The 21,947-nt window shown below is 41.4% G+C and overlaps 3 protein-coding genes across 3 annotated transcripts; 2 read left to right on the forward strand and 1 right to left on the reverse strand.

Annotated features, from left to right (window-relative positions):
* Positions 1–6,948: 6,948 nt before the first annotated feature.
* Positions 6,949–12,840, forward strand: LOC310874529 (ras-related C3 botulinum toxin substrate 1). Its single transcript, XM_083787372.1, has 6 exons — positions 6,949–7,233; positions 8,249–8,320; positions 8,550–8,667; positions 9,712–9,774; positions 10,400–10,559; positions 10,727–12,840. The coding sequence occupies exons 1-6, from the start codon at positions 7,199–7,201 to the stop codon at positions 10,855–10,857; spliced, it is 579 nt and encodes a 192-aa protein (XP_083643498.1). The 5' UTR covers positions 6,949–7,198; the 3' UTR covers positions 10,858–12,840.
* A 997-nt stretch (positions 12,841–13,837) lies between these two features.
* On the forward strand, positions 13,838–18,655 carry crym (crystallin, mu). Its single transcript, XM_083786959.1, has 8 exons — positions 13,838–14,111; positions 14,210–14,360; positions 15,771–15,833; positions 15,937–16,038; positions 16,122–16,305; positions 16,583–16,704; positions 17,438–17,522; positions 17,967–18,655. Exons 1-8 carry the CDS (start codon positions 13,945–13,947, stop codon positions 18,035–18,037), a joined length of 945 nt encoding a protein of 314 aa, XP_083643085.1. The 5' UTR covers positions 13,838–13,944; the 3' UTR covers positions 18,038–18,655.
* Positions 18,656–19,105: 450 nt separating this feature from the next.
* Positions 19,106–20,904, reverse strand: snu13b (SNU13 homolog, small nuclear ribonucleoprotein b (U4/U6.U5)). Its single transcript, XM_083787752.1, has 3 exons — positions 20,668–20,904; positions 20,369–20,489; positions 19,106–19,518 (listed from the first exon to the last, which is right to left on the reverse strand). The coding sequence occupies exons 1-3, from the start codon at positions 20,668–20,670 to the stop codon at positions 19,256–19,258; spliced, it is 387 nt and encodes a 128-aa protein (XP_083643878.1). The 5' UTR covers positions 20,671–20,904; the 3' UTR covers positions 19,106–19,255.
* Positions 20,905–21,947: the final 1,043 nt, after the last annotated feature.

Genomic DNA, 21,947 nt, shown 5'->3' on the forward strand with positions numbered 1-21,947 from the left:
TAAGTCAGATCGCCCCTGTTGTTTTAAAAGATCAAATACTTGCAACTGTGCTATCTTGTACCATCTTTGTCCTAGAATAGAAAATGAATGGCCTTATATTCCCCCCCCCCCCCCCCCCCCTCGAAGGCTGCAGCCTGCAGGCGTAAACAAATAAATAACATTGGTAGTCACAGATAATTATTACATTCTCATAAAGTCTTCTTGATGTTTCCTGATAGACCTACATAGCTATAGCTAGAAGCACAAACAATGTGCGTTTCTGTTTCCTGCATTTTTAAAACCATGGAACAACCATTAATAATAATAATCTTTATTGTCCCGAAGGATATTCATCTTCACAGGTCTGTTCAACACCAACAACAAAAACAGCACATAGTACAGAAAAACATAACACCAAGACAATGCAAAAACAAACATGAGTTCCCCACTGTGTACAGAACCATCCTATCGGCGGGGCAGTTTGTTTAATGCCGCGATGGCTGAGGGGACAAAACTCCTACTGAAACGAACCTTTTTCCAGGGTAAGGTTCTGTATCTTTGTCCTGATGGCATGAGGTTGAAGAAGCGATACATGGGATGATCAGTGTCACGTGATATTGAGAGTGCTAGCCGTGTGATGGCATTATTGTTCATATCAGAAAGTGTTGGTGTGGGAAGTCCGGTAATCTTGGAAGCAATACGGGAAATACTGAAAAGTTGGTTTCTGTTAGGCATGGGTAGTATGTTGTAAAAACATGCGGAACAGTACAGGTTGAATAATGCTTTTGTACAATACAATAGAAGATGAGGAGCAACAGATAATGATCTTAACTTGCGGATTACATGAAGTCTTTGCTAAAAACGTGACTGGATAGATGTAATATGTTGATCTCTCTTGTGAAGACCAGGAAAATTGTCCTCCCATAGTCTATTTAAAAAAGATCTACTTCACTTGTGCACACACACACACACACACACACACACACACACACACACACACACACACACACACACACACACACACACACACACACACACACACACACACTCTCTCTCTTCCATATCCTCTGTCTCTATCCTCTATCCTCTACCCACATGTTTTCATCTCCATTTCCCCACAGCACAGAATAATACACACACTGATAGTTTCTCACAATGCTCTTAGGCCCTAAGCATCTAGATATTCTCTCTTGACTGGCCCCAGCAACACTAATTGGTGGAGCAATTGCAATTGGGGACTGCGCATTAGTCCGACATCCCGTTAGTCCGACTAAGACAGGGCTATACTCAACTCCAGATGGCTCAGGGGCCACTCGGTAAAATTCCAAAAGTCCACGGACACAAGCTAAAATGTCAAGCCTCATTAATCACAATGTTTTTGTTCATTGAAGTTTGGCCTTATAGATGCTGGAAATGTGGCTTTTTACTGTGTGTTTCCTTAATTTAGTAGTCTACTACTAGTCGTGTAGTGTCTGTTACAAAATAAATTTGTAAACGTTTCAAAAATAATACTGACATTTTTAGCTTGTGTCCGTGGACTTGGTTAATACTCTTACATTAAACAGGGCCGGGGTTGAGTAACACTGTAGCACTTGGCCAGTTAAGACTCAGCCGTGAAGTCCACGACGCCTGCGGTTATAGTAAGGGTTTGGGATCAGAATAATGAGCGGCCTACCTAACACACACACACACACACACACACACACACACACACACACACACACACACACACACACACACACACACACACACACACACACACACACACGCACACACACACACACACCACATTAATATATGGATTCCAACACATAAACATATGGACAGACACATATCACATATGTAGAGCTAGTGATACACACACTCAGACACACTTTCTCTCAGTCACACAGAAACAGAGAGCATTTGTGCGTCAGGGAAGTGGGGGCCTTCAGTCTGGGGAATGATTTCCTGTGCTGAGAGCATGTCCGGCCCAGTCCAGGAAGAGGCTCCATTTCCACTGTTTCAGTTTAAATAAGCCAACAGGGTGGAGTACATGCAGGCAAGTCTGGCACAATCAGACAAAATGTGTTCTTTTTTTTTCCTCAAATCAATGAAACACCAGAGATGGCGAGTTGGCTCATTTGCTGTTCACATAGTTTCCGGGGGAAACTTGAATGAGGAATATTTAGATCTTAGACCTACCTCAATCCTGTGGGAAGGGAAGCCATGCAGTACTTTACTTTGGATTTCTATTTCTACATGTAATCAAATTTACCATACAGTATGGAATCTACAATGCTGTGAGAGCGAGACACATCGTTTGTTTTTGATAAATGCATTCAGAAGAAACATATATGCCCAGTATATAATTCATTTTACTCATAGTGTACATAAGTTACACAAATCGATAATTACCCTAAAATAGTTTTTTTTTAACACAGACTTTTGACTTTCCTTACTTTTACTGTGAACTTATCAGAGCCTCGCTCTCTCATCCTATGACACCTTCCCTCTTGAACCCATGCTCCTAAAATAAAGTGGACCGTAATAGCATCCAGCAATATTTCTCGCTTTTCCTTTCTTTTTACAATTACAGACCAGGAGAAGAAATGTTGCATGGATCTTCTCCATCCTCCACTGACAGCGGCTTCCCTCAGTGCAGCATATGTCAGCCAGATTAAGGCATCGCACTGCGGCGCCAGGGAGTGGTGGTGGTGAGTGGGCCGAGTTAACCTCCCCTTTGAGCCATCACAGATGATCCTGTTCATCTGCCTCTGTCCCGATGGGAGCCTGGGGTGACTCTGTATAGTTCTTGAGCAACACATGCAAGCATGGACATTCATTCTTGTGCACATGATGCCCATAAAGTACAATAGATCCATGCAGATGTACTGCCAAATGCACATACTGTATACAGATACGGTATACGTGTCTCATCATATATATGTCTCATTTATATAAACCTGCACACATGTACAGAGAGACACACATATGCACACATGCAAGCACAACAGTATGCCATAGGCAATTCCAGTAACATGGTAAGTATATAGGACCCTTCTCCACCCTCCCTACTATAGCTGTAGGCCCACAAGAGATTTCTCGTTGGACTAGTAAGCTCTACTGAAGCCCAGCCTCTGTGACACACATGCCTGTGTTCCTCATATCCCTACTGTATCTCTCCAATTATATTTAATGCAATGACGTTTCTTTATACTCCTCCAGCAAATTATCATGAATGAGGCCCGTTTTATCTGGCATATCTTTGGCGGAAACTGAGGCCATGTTATACGCAAGTGATAGAATAACCCATGACCATGATGTTATAATGGGCTATATATTAAGACGAGAGCCTGAGCATGAGTCATCTATATGAGAAGAGCGATGTAGGCTTCTTCCAGATTTGTCCATTGATCCAGTCAGTCCAAGGATGCTCTGGGACTTTCCGAAACTATCTATTCAGTCATGTGATATCAGCAGTATATCTTGCCATCAATATGATTTAGCTTGAAGTGCAGTGAGTGAGCTAATTACAGTGGTTCCCAAACTGTGGTGCGTGCACCCCTTATGGTGCGGAGCACCTTCTAGGGGGTGCGCGACATGAAAAGGCTAATGGTGGTGCTATGGTTTTATTTTAAATATATGAACATAATATAAATAGGTGGCAAGTATATGCAGAATATAGCCTATGCTGCATATACTGTATATGCCTGCCATATTCAGGTTAATATATGTGGATAAATAAATAGTAAATGTATGTCTCTATATAGCTTATGCAATTTATATTTCCATGTGTGTGTGTGTGTGTGGGGGGGGGATCTTTGGTACATACGGAAGCCTGTAAATTCATACCAAAATTTATGGCATAACAATTACGGTTTCTTTATACAGTATGTACATGGATATTACATACCACGTTTCTAAGAAGTTCTTCTTCATCACGAGGAAACAGACCTACACACATTCCTGCTAATACAATACACGCGCAAATGCATACACGTGCACACATGCGCGCGCACGCGCGCGCGCGCGTGTGTGTGTGTGTGTGTGAGAAAGGAAGACTACAGTATATGTGAATGTAAGACTACAGTATTATGCTTACTTTCTCACAGAGAGTTGGAGATTGAAGCAGGCTTTATTGTGAGAGACATACAGTAGAGAGAGTCGTGGGTGGGTGTGGGGGGTTGACACATTCTTCTGGCCTGGGTCACTTCACTTATCCTTCACTCATCATCAGTCATGTATTTTGTAGTCTGATGTGACTCAACGTGGATCTACCGATTCTATTCTGTCTTTTTTGCACATGACTCATTGTTGATTCTTATACTGATGCCCTCATCAGAGCATATCTATGTCTTATGAATAGATGTGGCTGGACACTTGATCCACATCACACTAATAAGACCCTTTCATGTAATGACAGCCAACATACTGTATAATGCACATGATGCACTGTATACTGGACTGTGCGCATTACTGTTGGACATGTACAGGGTATACTGTACATGAACAGTGACAACATCATCAAGGGTATTTTTGCATGTAGCCCAGTCACAATCATACTGTAACAACATCCTGAGTGCATAGTCCGCAGCTAACAGGTAACGAAGAGGTTGTGCAAAGCAACCTGATAAAAACAAAAAACTGTCAAAGCACAAGACCTTCATATTATTAAACTAATATGGTGTTTTTGAGAAAGTGAGTGGAAACAATTCATTGTTTGGGAAGAAAATGAACAGGCAAAACAATTAATTAATCTCTAATGTTGAGACAGCATTTCCTGGGATGGTTTATTCTTTATTGCGTTGTAATGCTGTGTTGACACAGCTGTGTAGAACTTCACCACTGAAATAGAAAGTGTGTGTGTGTGTGTGTGTGTGTGTGTGTGTGTGTGTGTGTGTGTGTGTGTGTGTGTGTGTGTGTGTGTGTGTGTGTGTGTGTGTGTGTGTGTGTGTGTGTGTGTGTGTGTGTGTGTGTGTGTCAGTGTGTGTGTGTGTGTGTGTGACAGGAAGACTGCAGTATATGTGAATGTAAGACTACAGTATTATGCAGTTTATGCTTCCTTTCTCACAGAGAGTGTGTGTGTGTGCGCGCGTGCGTACGTATGTATACGTTATGATTGTGCATGTGACTTGTGACCTGTGTTAGCTTATGTGCAACATCCAGCTTAGTGGGTGGATTTTATGGAAAGGAAAGGCCTCTTTGTGCACTGTGGAGCCAAATATTTAGTTATTTGGTGCAGCTGTGAAATCAAAACTCACAGTTATAAAACCCACATTTATGGTCAAAATATACCATACAATACCCAGAGATGCCTTATATCCATCAAGTGTCCCAAATGGCTAATGGCAGGTGTGACACAGAAATGGGCTGTATCATATTACATAATATGGTCATCTATTCATTGAACACAATTAATTAAGCGGTTAGCGGTAAGTGCATTAAAGGTTTCATGACATGCTGGTTTTACAAAACATTAAAAGTCTTTATCATGGTCATTCAAACATGTATTAAAAGGTTTTAAGTGAAAAATACTCTCCAGTGAGTCATGGCAGGTTAAAATAATCCAGCCCATGACTGTAAGTGTAAAATGTCCACTTGAGTTAAGAAACAACATTAATGACATATCTATAGATCTGTAGACAACTAGATGGATGTTGTAGCTTGTTTTCATAATTCGTGTTAAATGTTATGCATGCTGTATTTGTATAATCTTTTGAGTTACCTATTCAATTTGTGTGTGCATGTAGGCCCTATACAAATGTAACCTAATAATAATAATAATAATAATTAGACCTATTTGATCCTGCAGGGGACATTTTCAGCTTCACCCAGCTTATTGCTGCCTCGGTACCCAGGTTTTTTATTTCCGTTTACATCGGGGTTGGGTGTCTTGCTCAGGGAAACCTCGACACATTATTTCCGGGAATCGAACCTGGGACTTTCTATTTCTCAGGTAGAGAGGCTACCCATTCAGGCAGCAATGGCTGCCTCATTAATGGCATCCTTTGGTCAGATTTGGTCAGAAAAATCTTATTTTTGTCATAACATGGTCCTCTGTCTGGTCCCCCATACATCTCTTGCCTCACTCAATCTGGCACAGCCTTTTCCTTCTTAATTAATCTCTTCTTTGAGTTATATCCTATGAATGAGTTAACATCATTATGAATTAAGAATGAATAACATTATCCTGAGCCAAGTTTAATGTGCAGCCAGCCAGCGAGCAAGAGAGAGAGAGAGAGAGAGAGAGAGAGAGAGAGAGAGAGAGAGAGAGAGAGAGAGAGAGAGAGAGAGAGAGAGAGAATGAGAATGGGGTAATGTCGGGTTAGGGTAATGTAATAATGGCAAGGGCGTGCTGCTCTCTGGTGGTCAGTGAAATGCTCAAATATAAAGTGGTCAGGAGGTGCTGCACATCCCAAGTCTGCACATAGATCTAGAATACGGTATTGTCGTGTCCACTAGGTGGCGATTTTGGACAATTCTGAAAATTCCACGGCGGAAATGACTTGCACGCTTCGGAGCTGCAGTTTCCGTCGTGCGAGGGCGTTTCAATCAAAAATCCCATTGCCAGGGGGGGCGTAGGCTGGGATTGGCTGCACGCACACACACGTACGCGCGCGCGCACACACACACACACACACACACACACACACACACACACACACACACACACACACACACACACACACACACACACACACACACACACACACACACACACACACACTGTACACACACAAGCCTAGAGAGTGTGCAAAGTTGCTGATCCATAATCCATATATTAGTATATTTTATTATAATCTTGGAAAATATTGCCTCCTCTTGGTGTCCCGTACATTCTTCGTGTTTTATGTTATTATCATCATCACATTGTCATTTTAATTGCTCAGTTGCCTGACAACGAAGTACCCAATCATAACGCGACCATCCTCTCGGGCCATGGGAAGGAGGGCGTAACTCTTTCAATCTGCTCCAGAGGTTTTTTTGGGTGGTGGCTGCCTGTTTTACAAGTTTGGAATTCCAGATCCACCAAGGTGTCGCTGACGGAGAGGGGCGACAGGAATATTTCACAACAGCGCGTTTTAAACACTTTTTTCATCCCTAATCCGAGGCCTTGACGCTTGCTGTCCCCTGTTTGTGAAAATTACATTCACGCCAATAAAATAGTGGTTTTAGTTCAGCTAGGCTAACCGAGAAGGGCTTGTTGTAGCTGGCTTGCTAGCGAGAGAGGCGTCCAATGCAGGCCATCAAGTGTGTGGTGGTGGGGGACGGGTAAGTGGTAACTGTTTGTGTGTGAAATTGTACGGCTAACTACTGCACTGGAACATTTTACATTAAATTAAATTGAGTACGCGCGATTGGGTCATTGATTTTCCTCAAATCTAGTTAACAACAATAGTTGTGTTGCGGCAAGCTAGTTAACATGCTAACGTTAACTTTGACAACTGTTGTGACTCCAGCTGGTCAGTCACAGCCGTAGAGTTATATGGTCGCAGTATACTGCTAGATACTTAGCAAGCTAGCTTTCCGCATTCCTTGCGTTGTTAAGTGTCATTTGACTAGCATTTTACAGACTCTCATACTTAACTAAAGACAGATGTTATCTCACATGTTTGCATCAGTGTAACTCGTTAATTCAGTATGCTGCTAAGTTTTTAGACATTCTACCACGAAATGCCTTTAGTCGCAATTGTTTTAAGTTGACAAATATCACCAACGATACTGACTCAAATGTCACTTTCATTTCCAGTTCAGAGACTCAAAACTGGACCTAGCAACTTCTTCACTAACATGATGACTTCCCCTTACTATTGTAATTTACAATTTAGGCATTTAGCAGACTCTCTTAATCCAGAGCGATTTACAATAACAAGAACGACACATGGTAATACATCAAGTACATAAAAAATAGTCATCAATAATCATATGTAAGCTTAGAACCTAACATCCGTCTAACAGTGGAATATCTATAATGAAACTGTATACCAGTGCTACGTCTATTGTTTAAATGACACTATAGAGTGCTATGTCTACGTAAAATGCTGTCTAAATAGTATAAATTGAGCCTTTGCATAGGTTGAGGCCCTTCCTTCCCATCACTCCTCCTCAATGCCAAATCCCTTTAAAGTCCGCCATACCAGCCCTGATGAAAAAGGATACTATAGTAATTTAGTATTTTAAAACAAAATGCCAGATGCTGAAAATAATGAGGTTACAGTTATCAGCAAGCTTCTGTGCTTTATCATTTGTGTATTACAAATAACATGTATTTCCTCTCTCCCCCCAGAGCTGTTGGTAAAACATGCCTGCTCATCAGCTACACTACCAATGCGTTCCCTGGGGAGTACATCCCCACAGTGTAAGTAACACACACACAGACCCTTGCTGACTGAGAGCCCTCTTCTCAAGTGCATTTGAACGCAAGTTGTCTCTGAATGACTGATGTAAGGAATTAGTCAGCTTTTTGGCCTGGACTCACTAAGCCCTACTTGTCAGTTTGCAAATCATCTGTGTTGAACTTCTGTTATTCATCAGCTAGAATAAGATATCGATAGGATTTTTAAACGTTCCGTTTTCCTTCCCTGTAGCTTCGACAACTACTCTGCCAATGTGATGGTGGATGGAAAACCAGTGAACCTGGGCTTATGGGATACAGCTGGACAGGAAGACTATGACAGGCTCAGACCACTGTCTTACCCACAGACGGTATTAACACACATACACAACAAAAGATCTACATGCATACACAAAACACAAATAATGGTGTCAGACAAATGCCTAGATAGAATCTATAGCATCCATTATCTCTCATAGATACAAACAACACCCACTTTAATAATGGCTTCTACCACCAGACCACTGTTTTAACATTGAACCAAGCCAGCCAGACAATGCATGAACACCATTTTCTTGAGACTCCCTCTTGGGAATGTCACTTTTCGATTTGCACTCACACACTGCATTGAACTGGAGTAATTCATGAGCCACAGTATATGATGGCTAAGGGACAGAGTCTATGGTGCACTCAGTGGAGAGTGGAGCCTTGTGTCCACGGCACCTATACAATGTCTAGAGGAAGTGAAAGGGGACTCTGTTCGCTTTCTTTGTCTTCACAACACACTGAGCTCTGTGCTCTTAACCATCAGCCAGTGGCATACAGGGAAGTGAAAGGAATCAGTCCCCAGTTAGTGACTAGGCTTGATTCGTTTTCAACCAAATTGTTGGGAATGATTTTAGCTGTCATTTGCACTTCATGTGTGTGCAAACAGACTAAATGCTATCTGGTGATGAGTTTCTTCAATGCTATGACTTGAAAAATGTCATGAGTATATATGGGGGATGCAACTATCGATAATCTTGTGCTGTTTTTCCAACAAATTAATTCAGTTATTTTATACTTTGTCGCACAGCGGTGTCATGCAAAAATAGTGGGTCTTGATAATAATCTAACCTCTCAATGCAAATTTGCTAGCTATTCACTTATTTCATAACATAACTGAAATTTTGAATCTACAAGCTCACAAAGCATTGCGACATGTGTGCTGTCATTGTCTATTTTTTCAAATTTTTGCCTATGACATGCTCAAAACGTATCAATAAAATCTATTAGTTTGATTAATGGTTGCACCCCTAGAGTTTATCCAAAACATTGAATGATGTGCTCATGTCTTTTAACAAAGATTCACAGTCTTCTGTTAGCCGTTACACCTTAAAATAACTGAGACCAATTTGTGGTTCTGCCTCCCGCAGGATGTGTTCCTGATCTGTTTCTCTCTAGTGAGTCCTGCCTCCTTTGAAAACGTCCGTGCCAAGGTGAGAATAGCTTTGCTTTTCATCTCATGTTCATATTCTGTGCATTTTGAAAAGGCATGCTTAGTTCTTGTGTTCTGGGTTCAAATTCACTTGGCTTTCCACGTCTTTTTGTTTTGTTTCAGTTCTGAGGTAGAGCCTTGAGACTTTAAATGTTACATAATAAATTCTGCAAATGGGAGTACTGTATTGTGTGTGTGCAGATTTTATTTGTTTTGTTTCCTAATGTGTACCATGACACCATTTTCATGGGTTTATTTTTGTTGTTGTAATCACTGTTTTTTTTATCACTTGATCACATTTTAGTTCATTAAGTCAAACTACAACCATAATAACATTTCAGAGAAAATATTCAGTAGTTGCCTCTGACTCTATACTATCCATAGGCTCTAAGGGCTGATTCATACTCCTATTTTAGAGCAGAATAAAAGTCGGTTCGGCTCTGTAGAGCCTACAATTTGACGTCATTTGAGGTTCAGGGGGGCGGGTACCGTCCTAAAGTCGGCTCTTCGGTGCTACTGAAAATTTCTGACGAGCCGAAATCATTTCGGCACTATAGCGCCGAAACAGCGCTAAAATAGGAGTATGAATCGGCCCTAACTCTATCCTCTTTCTTGTCTGTCCCCAGTGGTATCCTGAGGTGAGACACCACTGCCCCAACACGCCCATTATCCTGGTGGGCACCAAGCTGGACCTGAGGGACGATAAGGACACAATTGAAAAGCTCAGGGAGAAGAAGCTCTCCCCTATCACTTACCCCCAGGGCCTGGCCATGGCCAAAGAGATCGGTTCGTTCTATGACCAACTGCAATATTTCTATATTCTTTACTTTTTGGAAAATCATATTTTACTTCTTAATCTGTCATGTATTTGTTTGTAATTTATGTCATCTTGATTTATTTATTTCTATATATTGCAAATTGATAAACTTATTACCATTTGTTCAACCCAATAGGAGCAGTGAAGTACCTGGAGTGCTCAGCCTTGACACAGCGCGGCCTTAAGACAGTTTTCGATGAAGCCATCAGGGCGGTCCTATGCCCGCCACCCGTAAAGAGAAAGAAGAGGAAGTGCTTGCTGCTGTAAAGTGGTAGGCAAATTTAACGGAGAGGAGAAAGTCCATGGCTTCAGTCTGAGCTCATCTATTCAGAGGAGGAAGGTTGACAGTGCGGTTACTTTGGGTCTCTAGTCAAGCCTCTAGTCTCTAATCCTTACTTCCCTAAATGCTCCTGATTGTCACGCTCTTGTAAACATTGTTTAGGTTTAAGCAACACTATAATGGATCTACCACTTCTGATAATTCAAGTGGAATTATAAAAGTTTTGCTTAACATCTATACAATTTCTTTCAGATCAACACAGTGAATTAAGTAGGGCCTTGGGGAGGGCTAGTGTCTTAAGAGAAAGAGGGAAGATTTAGCAAAAGCATATGCATCCATATGCCATTTTGTTTCTCTCTGGTATTTTAATAGTACTACTTTATTATTTTTTTATCATAAAATGACCCTAGAATTAACTCTCCTACTCTAAGAGAAAGAGGTCACCTTTGCCAACACACTAAGAAATTCCTGCTGCCTTCGTAAAAATGTTACTTTTTGTTTAGTTTCAATACTTTTTGAGAGGGTAGATTAAACTAAACACTCTGCTTTCAATTCATTTTCCCCAATTTTTCTTGAAAGCCCATTTTGCTTTTGTTTACAAACAGAGTTGAGGCGTTGCCAAAATTGCGGTTAACAGCCTTCGGTTTGTGGTCACTATGTACACTAAATGTATAAATGTTATTGTTCCTTTGAGGGTTTTTTGTTTTGTTCAGATATGACCATCATTTTGTGATCTTGAAAGAATGGTTTTAATCTGAAGACTTTTTTTAACAAACTCTAATATGGCTCTAAACAAGTGTTGTAGTAGTAGCTGCTATGTCCTGTAATGATTATTCCAGCGGAAGAAAAAATCTAGAGCACAACTCATGCTTGTTGAAGTGCATTTTTGTCATCCAGTACAGTCAGAGCAATAGCTATACAGTAGTACACTAGATATTAAATGTGCAATGCCTATAATTTTTATCTGTTAATCAGTGAAAAGCTTTGTAAACAAACTTGACTATCTCTGTGCCCATCCTGTCTCATTATGTTAAGGTGAAACACAGTATTTTACATTGAATGTCAGGTGTTGTGTAGGTGCGCGGAAGTCCAATTGTGAAATTCCTACTCGGAGCAAAGTCAAAGACTTCCTGGTTTCTGTTTCTGTACATATGTTTAATTACCAGAGATGAATGGATGCTGCATCGTCAGCCAGAAATCTTTACACTCCATTGTTATGTTGTAATGTTAAATGTTGCTTGATCCCGCATTTTCCATTCCTGTAAAGATCTTATCAACAGGCATGCCATGTGTTTGGACAGCGGTTACCAGTGAATATGAGGGACTCACAACAAGTCACAATCATGTTGGAGAAAGACACATGGAGAGGTTGAAATGTCACCGTCTGTCATGGGAACAGAAGAGAGTACAGTCATGGTGGCACGTCCCTTGTAACCACTGGTAACCACTAACATTCCACGGCAGGCTTGGTTGGTAGCTGTGGCCATGTTTTAAGTTTCATACAAAACTCCAGTTTGAAGAATTCTGGTGTTTGCTACCTGGGCATTTAGGCTTTTTGACCCAATATACCAAGTCTCTTATTGCGATCATGACAGTATGTAAATGTAACCATGCCATTTGTGACCACATCTATATGACTGTATTTCACTAAATCTATGAGCAAATGTATTATCATTCAGAGGTTGTAACTGACAACAATGTCTTTGTCTGTTCCAGCATACTGTACTTTAAACAAAGCAGTAATATTCCCAAGTCCATGTTTTTTTTTAATAGTTTTGAAAAGAGCAGTGATCAAAGTGCATATAGATGGTCTGAAGAACCATTGTAACTACTATATTTTAGCAGTGTTTTTTGACACAATGAAAAGTACACACTTGATTTATCTTCTCGCTAAATGTGGTTTTACTTTGACATAATATAGTAGTAATCTGCTGATGTTTTTTTAAAGCAAATAAATTCATTTAAAATTACTTATTGTTTGGAAGTAATGTTTTATTTTCATTTATCCAAAATGGGATGCCACAATTCCATTCACTTTTGAAGTAATTGAGACCAGGAAGTTGTACAAATTTGGGCATGTACAACTTCCTGGTCTCAATTGTGCATGTTTGTTTCCTTCCAGGGAGCAACATGGAGTCCACCGTATGGTATTCGCTTCCTGTCCTCATTTAATAGTCCTTGGTCTTACTGAGACAGCATGTACTCGTCCAGGAAGTAAGTGAGCCCAGTGTCCATGTCATCAGGGACACTTGAAATTAGGGATGCACAGATCCGATACTCTTATCGGAGATCGGCGCCGATCCAGGCTAAAATTCTAGATCGGGTATCGGATCGGTGGCCGATCCATTATCTGATCCGATCCGATAATTATGTGTAATTACAGTATGAAAACAACTCTATACCTCCTATGTGACACAGCAGTGTAGTATTGACAGTATAACATGTGGAATGCAGCCAGGCTAGCCTGCGCACACATTAACCTGGTCTAATTGTTGCACAGTTATTTAATAAATAATTCAGTGCATTTATATCTTTTTGTTTTACAAAGTTGGGAAAGTAATGTTTAAGTCAAGCCTTGATGTTGCCTTACACAAAATAATGATTCCAGACTCCACACAGTGAGGCATACAGCTTAATAGGTTATTACGTTTCTTTGTGGGGGGTATCGGATCGGTACTCTGTATCGGCAGATACTGGACCCCCATGTATCGAAATCGGTATCGAATGCCAAAAAGCCGGATCGGTGCATCCCTACTTGAAATACTAAAATATCTAAAAATACATTACCCACATAAAAACCCCAGGAAAGTGTTTCTTGTCTCCAAAACAATGCTGGAAATAGTGTCCCTTTAAGGTGCCACTCTAAACTGCCATGTCAAGGTGTGTGTGTGTGTGTGTGTGTGTGTGCGTGCGCGTCTCCAACTCGCTGGGCTAATATTTCGCAGGAATCAGCCGACCTTTGGAGTCGACACACTAACAACTTACTAGCGCAGCGCTGTAAACGGCTCTGAAAGAATCTCACAGTGACTGTTCAGAACCACACTCTGTGACAGTGTGCGGCGAGGCAGCCAGCCATGGCTAACGGCCCTGTTTTTATCGGGCAAGCTGAAGTTGAAAGGCTGTTGCACTACAAAGATCTCGTTCCTCGTCTGGAGGTAGCTTTGGGGACATTTTCCAAAAGAGACAGTGCATTAGTGATCCAGCCTGTACGCAGCACTGTTCCTTTACAGAAATACAATGGGTAAGTTATTCCAGTTTAAACTCGCAATTCTTAAGAGACAGACGCACGCAACATTGTTAAGAGTATTGATTTAAATGCATTCGATAACTGATTGACAGATTTTTGGGGCTGATGCCTGCATACATGGAGCAGGAAGGAATCTTGTGCACAAAGATGGTGTGCTTTTACAATCGGCAAGTCGGGTCAACTTTGCCATCCACACAGTCAACTGTACTCGTGTTTGATGCAGAACATGGGGATGTAAAAGCTGTGAGTATGATGGATGAAACAATTTTTTATGGTGCTTGCATGTTGCAAGCATGAATTCTGATTCTGATTCACCAAATAATGCATGCATAGCATATTATCTATATTTCTGTCTATAACAATGTTACAGTAATTCAGAATTCATGTTTCACCAACAAAGTGGAAAAATCAGCACTCACTTTTGCGTGAGTCGATCTGCATTGTCAATAAAGGAGAAATTGCATATTTTATTTTGGAGTGCTGCTTTTTCCACTTTGTTGGTTTATTAGTTAATGCATACTGATACTATATGTGCATATTATTTGGTCGTTAATAGGTATTTGCATAAAATGGTGCATTTATTTATTTTTTGTATAATTTTTATGCCACGATTTTGTAACCCATTTTTCACCCCTGTGTCAATTATCTAATGCAGCGGTTCCCAAACCTTTTTGGCCATGCACCCCTAGCTGTTACCTCCCGACCTAGCTGATGCACCCCCCCCCCACAAGCTATATAGAGACATATATTTCCTTTTTATCCACATATATGCACATATATGAATATGGCATAATATATGCAGCATAGGCTATATTCTGCATTGCTTGCCATATATTGGCATAATATGTTAATATATTTAAAATAAAACCATAGCACCACTTTTCATGTTGCGCACCCCCTAGAAGGCGCTCGCGCACCACAAAGGGTGCATGCACCACAGTTTTGGAACCACTGATCTAATGTGACCCTGGGCTCTGCACACCCTCCGTCAACCTAGTCCCCATATATGGGGGACAGGGGGAGAGCAACGGAGTTGAACTCATGCCTAAGTGTCCAAGTTGCTCCTTTACACCTGACAGGGGGGAGTTTCCCTGGTTGGACGTAGCGCGTGGAAGGAACACGTTATTCCAACCAGTTCCTTTCCCCTCCATCTGGCGCCCCAGCTGGCCAGGGGGATGCAGTTTAGAGACCAGGATTACTGCATGTTTTTTGTGAGGGTACCTACCCTAGGGGACACAGGGAGAACATGCAAACTCCACACAGAAAGGCCCTTTCGCCAACCCCGCCTCTGGTATGGGCACTGATGACGCGGAGGAGGAGAGACACCGCCAGCACCCACAGCGTCCCGAGTGGGAATCGAACCCAGGACCTTCTAGCTGTGAGGCGACAGCACTATCAACTGTGCCACCGTGCCCCAAAATGGTGCATTTATATAGCGCTTTTATCTTAAGCGCTTTACATATATTGTGCATTACATTCACCCATTCACACACCGATGGCGGAGGAAACCATGCAAGACACCAACCTACCTGCACATCAGGAGCAAGGTTCGGAGGTTCAGAGTCTTGCTCAAGGACACTTCGACGCCAACTCTCACCAACGCATAAATAGCACACTCATGAAATCTTACAGTATCTATCTATCCTCCTGCAGGTTATCAATGGAGAAGTTATCACTGCCATGAGGACAGCAGCAGTTTCGGCCATCTCTGCCAAAGTAAACTATACTAATAAACTACTGTTTATTAAACATACCCTCCCAGTATATGTGATGATAACGGCACATGAGTAAAATTTTGAAATGTACACATTTTTTGCAGTTACTGATGCCAGCTGGAGCTTCGGTGCTCACCATCCTAGGGGCAGGCTATCAGGCCATCAGCCACTACAAAGTCTTCACAGAGCTCTTTACTTTCAAAGAGGTATATGGTTACAGAAAGCACAGCTGAGGCACAAATATGGGGTGGATATACTGTACTACAGTGACTATTTGACAACTTCATAGGTGCGCATCTGGAACATAAGAAGGGAGAGTGCAGAGAGGTTTACGAGATCTGTCGGTGGACCTGTGACTGTGTGTGACACAGTGGAGGAGGCAGTTGGGGGAGCAGATGTCATAGTAACTGTAACCCGCGCCACTGACCCAGTCCTTTTTGGTCGGTGGGTCAAACCAGGAGCCCATGTGGCAGGTGAGACTCAATATGCATATGTCATGCATTCACAAAGATACACGTACGGCATGCATGTGCGCTTGATTGTGTAACCAACTGGATTTGAGCCTGGGTCTTCTGTGCAGGAAATCAAACATCTACCGCTCATCCAAAGGGGAATCTCCCTTGGAAAAGGGAGATGTTTGACTTCCGGTCTTCAAGTACCTTGCACAGAATGCACACCATTGCTGGGTTCCATGGCTGAATCATCCTGTTCCCTTCACCCCCCCCCCCTCCCCCCCATGTGACTGGACAGCTGTGGGAGCCTGCAGTCCAGGCTGGCGGGAACTGGACGATGAGTTGATGAGGGGATCGGTGGTGTACGTGGACAGTAAGGAGGGTGCGGTAGCTGAGTCTGGAGATGTCATCCTATCTGGGGTGAGTATTGTTTCTATGTTTTGTTATTCAAATGTAATGAATGAAAACTGAATTCAGAGAATCACCATCTAAAAAAGCTGTGTCGGTCAGTGTTATATTATTTTTTATGTCAGACTAAAAATGATAATATAACAATGTGTGTATGTGGTTGTTTTTTTGGCATGAAGATTTTAATGAAAGAGAAGAAAGTGTACAATTTTTAAAATTAAATTAAAAGTGTGACGTGCATTAAAGGGATTGTTCAGATTTTTAAAACTTAAGCTGTATGAAATACTTGCCATTAATATAGTGGTTGCAACTGTATTAATTGATTGTCCGAGTACCGTGGTGGGTGTTCTGCTCTGGTTTTGGTGAAATATTAAGTAGTTCCGGTCATTTTGTGGGGGGCACAGGGGGATATGCATTGAAAGTAAATTAATCCACAAAACTAACGTAATTTGTATTGTTGACCTATTTCTAAAATATTAGTGCAACTTTCGTTCATTTATTACCCCTCTATCACACAGAACTATCTTTTTTGTGTCCATATCACTACGCCCAAAGGGCCCAGTGCCCCCCACAAAATGACCGGAACTACTTAATATGGGGACCGCATGTAATTCTGACGGAGCATTAGTCCAAGTATTTCATACAGTTTAAGTTTAAAAAAATCTGAACTATCCCTTTAAGAGATAATATTTTGTTAAAAGTGTGTGTGTGTGTGTGTGTGTGCGTGCGCGCGCACGTTTTATAGGCTGAGGTGTTTGCAGAGCTTGGAGAGGTTCTTAATGGAGTCAGACCTGCCCACAGAGAGAAGACAACTGTATTCAAATCCCTTGGTGAGACATTTATTGTACTCCCTCCCTGTGGCTTGTCCTTCCAATTACACCTTCCCATGTACAGTTAATTCACATGTATAAGTGTAATTACTTTCATAGTATTCTAGACTTAAAACATACACCTCAGGTTTTATATTTGTTTGCTTAACCATATGGACTCTAGCGTCCTAAGTCTTTGCCAAGACAAAGATTCAGTGAAAATTGCAGATCCGCGCAATGCGCATTGTGAGTTTATGTATTATCGATTTTCAGCAGTGACTTTGCGTAGAGGGAAAAAAGGAGGGGTCCAAGTACAGACCCCTGGGTAAGGAAGTATAGGGTTTGGGATCTGCACGTAATTCAGACAGAGCATTAGTCCGACATGCGGGAACAACGGTCTGACTACTGCTTGAACATGCAGTCTAAATCAGATTGTCTCTTCTTTCTTATTTTCTTGTACAAAAGGGATGGCAGTGGAGGATGCAGTGTCAGCAAAGCTGGTGTTGGACCAATGGGAGAACAAACCCAAACTTTGAGTCAGCCATCATCATTGAGTGACTTTGGGTATTTGCAGGTAGTTGTATTACGGAATACTCTCGCCTTTGAGGGTTCATTAATGTTGAAAAATATAGTCTGTTGATGCTAGCCATCAAATATTTTAATCATATTTTGTACCAGGCTACCAGCCTTCCAAGTGTTGTTTCACTGCTGTCAGCAGTTCATTATAAACTTGTCTAGGGTTACATTCCTCCTGGCCAGGTTTAGTTATTGTACACCTAAGTAAAGAATGTGATTGAGAAGTACTTCATTATGTATTTAAAGTTATTTAGATCAAAGCTGAGATTCTTCATTGGGGCCAAAATTACAGTAGAACAAGTATTCCCCCTTGTGGTGACAACTGAAAGGCTTTCATTGCACTTATTCATGAAATTGTGTAGACCAATTTGCACCAAATTAATATGCCCATTGGTTTATAAATCTTATTTACATTGATGTGGATTTTTCTTGTCTGCCATTTGTATAATTGTTTCTACAGTATAGCTGCCAATTCTCATTGTCCATGTATTTTACACTGAATTAACAGCGTGTCCGGACGTAAAAACAAATCTATAACAGGTTAAGTGTTAATATAGCGGTTCTCTTTTCTCTTGCGACATCCCATGCATACATTGTACAAGTAGGTGTGCACATGCATAAAGTGAGTGGCAATCAGATAGGACTTTGTATTGGCTGTCAACACCAGAAAAGTCCCCCTGACACACACTTTCCCACATAACTTCTGGGTATGACGCATACCATCTATACCAGCTTTTCTAAACTTTTTTTGGCCATGCAACCCTCGTTATCTCCTGACCTAGCTGGCAGTGTGGCACACCCCCCAAAGCCCTGCCTTATATTTGTAAAATTATACACATAGAAAATGTGTGCTCGCACGGAGACACAGCTGCTCACAGTGCAGTGTACATCCTAGTGTTTTACCAGATTTTGCAATTTGTGTTAAATAAAACGACCATTACCCTTTTATCACTGAGTGTTTTTACTTCTCACTTTAAAATTCATGAGTTAAGAAAACAAAAGCCACATTTTAAGTGACAAGACAAATGTAACAAAAACAAAATGTTTATTCACAGAACAGCAGTACATAATTTGAAAACAGATAAAGTGACCACTGTCTATGTCTTGAAGTAAAAAACAAAAGGAATATTCCGTTTTAATTGTCCCTTTCAAAGAGACAATTTCAGTGTGTAAGGCAATTACACAAGCAGTCTTTCAATGGACATTTGCACAGCCTGAATCTGAGGCTTGAGCTGTGAGCCCTCCTTAATGGTGACTGAGGTAGCGATCACAGGCCGCGACACCCCACAAGCACGACCCAGGGCTTGCTTGGAGCGGACAAACACATAGGGGACGTTCTTGTCCTCGCAGAGCAGTGGCAAGTGGAGAATGATCTCCAGGGGTTCTGCATCAGCAGCCATCACAATGAACTCAGAGATGCCTCTGTTCAGGGTTTTAGTGGCTGTGGAACACAGGACAACAGCATGGTTAGGAACTTAGGATATCGTGTGAAGTGTAATACTGTACACTAGGTCTGCAACCATCCATTATTTTCTTAACCAGTATTCTATTAATCCATAACTTTTGATTAATCGTTGGGTGTTTTATATACAGCTTTTGTCCCCACGTCTCATATTTATAAAAGGACAGAATTAGGTCATGTGCCTCAAATATGACATAAATTTGTGGCAACAAACATTAAATGCCATTGACAATAAAGGGAAAATGTACGTCATCAGACGAGCAAATCGGCTAAACAATCACATGTACAGCTTTTGTTGCCACACGTCTCATATTTGCCATTGACAATGAAAGGATTAATTAGGTCATATGTGCCTCAAATATAGCCTCGCAAACCCAGGCGTTTTTATTTCCAGGGAGAAAACCTCAAATATGACAACACAAAACCTTAAATGCCATTGATAATGAAGGGATCATTTAATTGAATCGTTCATGAGATGATGCACGTATAATAAGAGCGCCCCTCATTTCACATGGGTGTGATTTTTTTTTTATATATAAATCCACAAATTGATTAACCACTTTGTCACAACCACATCAAGTGAAAATATTTGTACAAGCTCACAACACCAGATAAACTACTGCCCCCAGCCCCTACAAACACTGTCATGTCATAAATGGCTTGAAATAATAGCAACAAGTAAATGTAGGCCTATTTCAGATAGGCTAGCACCACATGGCAACTTTAACACCAGCCATTTAGTTTGTTTCAATGTTTCAATCTAGCCACGCTATGCAAATAGAAATAATGCACTGCCACTTCGTTTTTAAGAGATTAAAAAGTTGCTCACCTTCATTGGCTCCCTTCCTCAACTGTTTATAGTTGGCCGCCTGCTGCACGAGGTCCAGGATGGTCTTCGACAGTGTAGCGTCGGCCAGCGGGTAGGCCTTGGGATTCACGTCAGCGTCAGTCTGAAAGTTTACACAAAAGTCAACTTACTTTTACAAATGGAGTCATCTGGCTGTGTCTACTACTAGAACACCCCATCCCTCAAATTGAAAGTGATAAAGTACTTTAAATATGCCTAGGTGCTTTGCTACCATTAGCCGGTTCCATGGGTTAGCTTTGTTAGCTCCTACGTGAACTCACCATGGTGGCCTCGGTGTTCAAGATGTTCTGTCCTCTCGGCGAAATGCTTCACGGAGGACTAATTGCGATCACTGGAGAGAGAGAAACTACCACAAGCTGGAATTGTAGGAATGTTGAGAGAAACGCCAACAAATGAATGTAATAAACTGTTGTAGATATTTTTACGAGTTCTAGACTAGAGCAGCACGTAGGTAAGATGCAAGTCAACTGTGGAGTCGCACTCGCGTGTGTGAAACGTTCTGAGAACACATGCGCACTCACTGCGCTTACACAGGCTTCCAAGTTCTTATTCGGTTGTCTCCCCAGGCTCTGTGTGAACCTCTCTACCGCTCTCTGCTGTACCGGAATGTGTGTTTGTGTATATTATTATTATTATTATTATTATTATTATTATTATTATTATTATTGCATACACACACGTGTGTGTGTGTGTGTGTGTGTGTGTGTGTGTGTGTGTGTGTGTGTGTGTGTGTGTGTTGTTAAAATGTCATGCTATAGAGCACCGAAGTCCTGACGTAACTCGCTCATCCCGACGATTCCCCTGGTTCGCGGAAGTGATTTCTCTATGGAGAATAACATGGGGTGATCTTAATATCGTCTACTATAAGCGTTGTGGTCCAAAAATAAACAAGCTGTCTCGGCGTTATTTTCGGGAAGGTGTCTCTGTATCGTTTGCAACAGTCAGTCACTCATATATGATACAGTCTGCTTCTAGCGAAAATCTAACTAATTCAGCAGCAGTAACATTAGCGTTTTCTCTCAGTCAGTTGATTCTTCATATCCATATGAGTGAAGCGGCCGGGGTGACATGTTTATTTTTCAAACACAGTTGTTATATGAGGCGATCTCAAATCGCCCTCAATGGGGATTTCAATGCAACTAAACAAATACATGAACCTGGGGACAGACGCCCTCTACTGAAAGTGACGTCAGACTTCGGTGCTCTATACTTCGTATAGTAAGTTGTCATATTAGACCATTAGGCCTATGTCAGGAAATATACTGTCAGTGGGTTATGTTTCTGGATGACTGGATCTGCTGACAGACAGTCAGACCATTAAATACAACTAAAGTCGGGGCCATCAGGGGTCTTCAACTCTTCAACGTTTTATAGGACAAATATGACCCTTTAGCTGAGAGAAAGACAAGCAAGTATAGGGACGGAAGGGACCACTACATATAACCCATTGTATACATTTTCTCCCCCCCCCCCCCCCCATGCAACTTAATTATCTTTGCTAATAATATGTTGTATTCATGTTCATGTGTATTTTCAGAGA

Source organism: Protomyctophum parallelum (assembly GCF_964188405.1).
Source record: "Protomyctophum parallelum genome assembly, chromosome: 17".
NCBI lineage: Eukaryota > Metazoa > Chordata > Actinopteri > Myctophiformes > Myctophidae > Protomyctophum > Protomyctophum parallelum.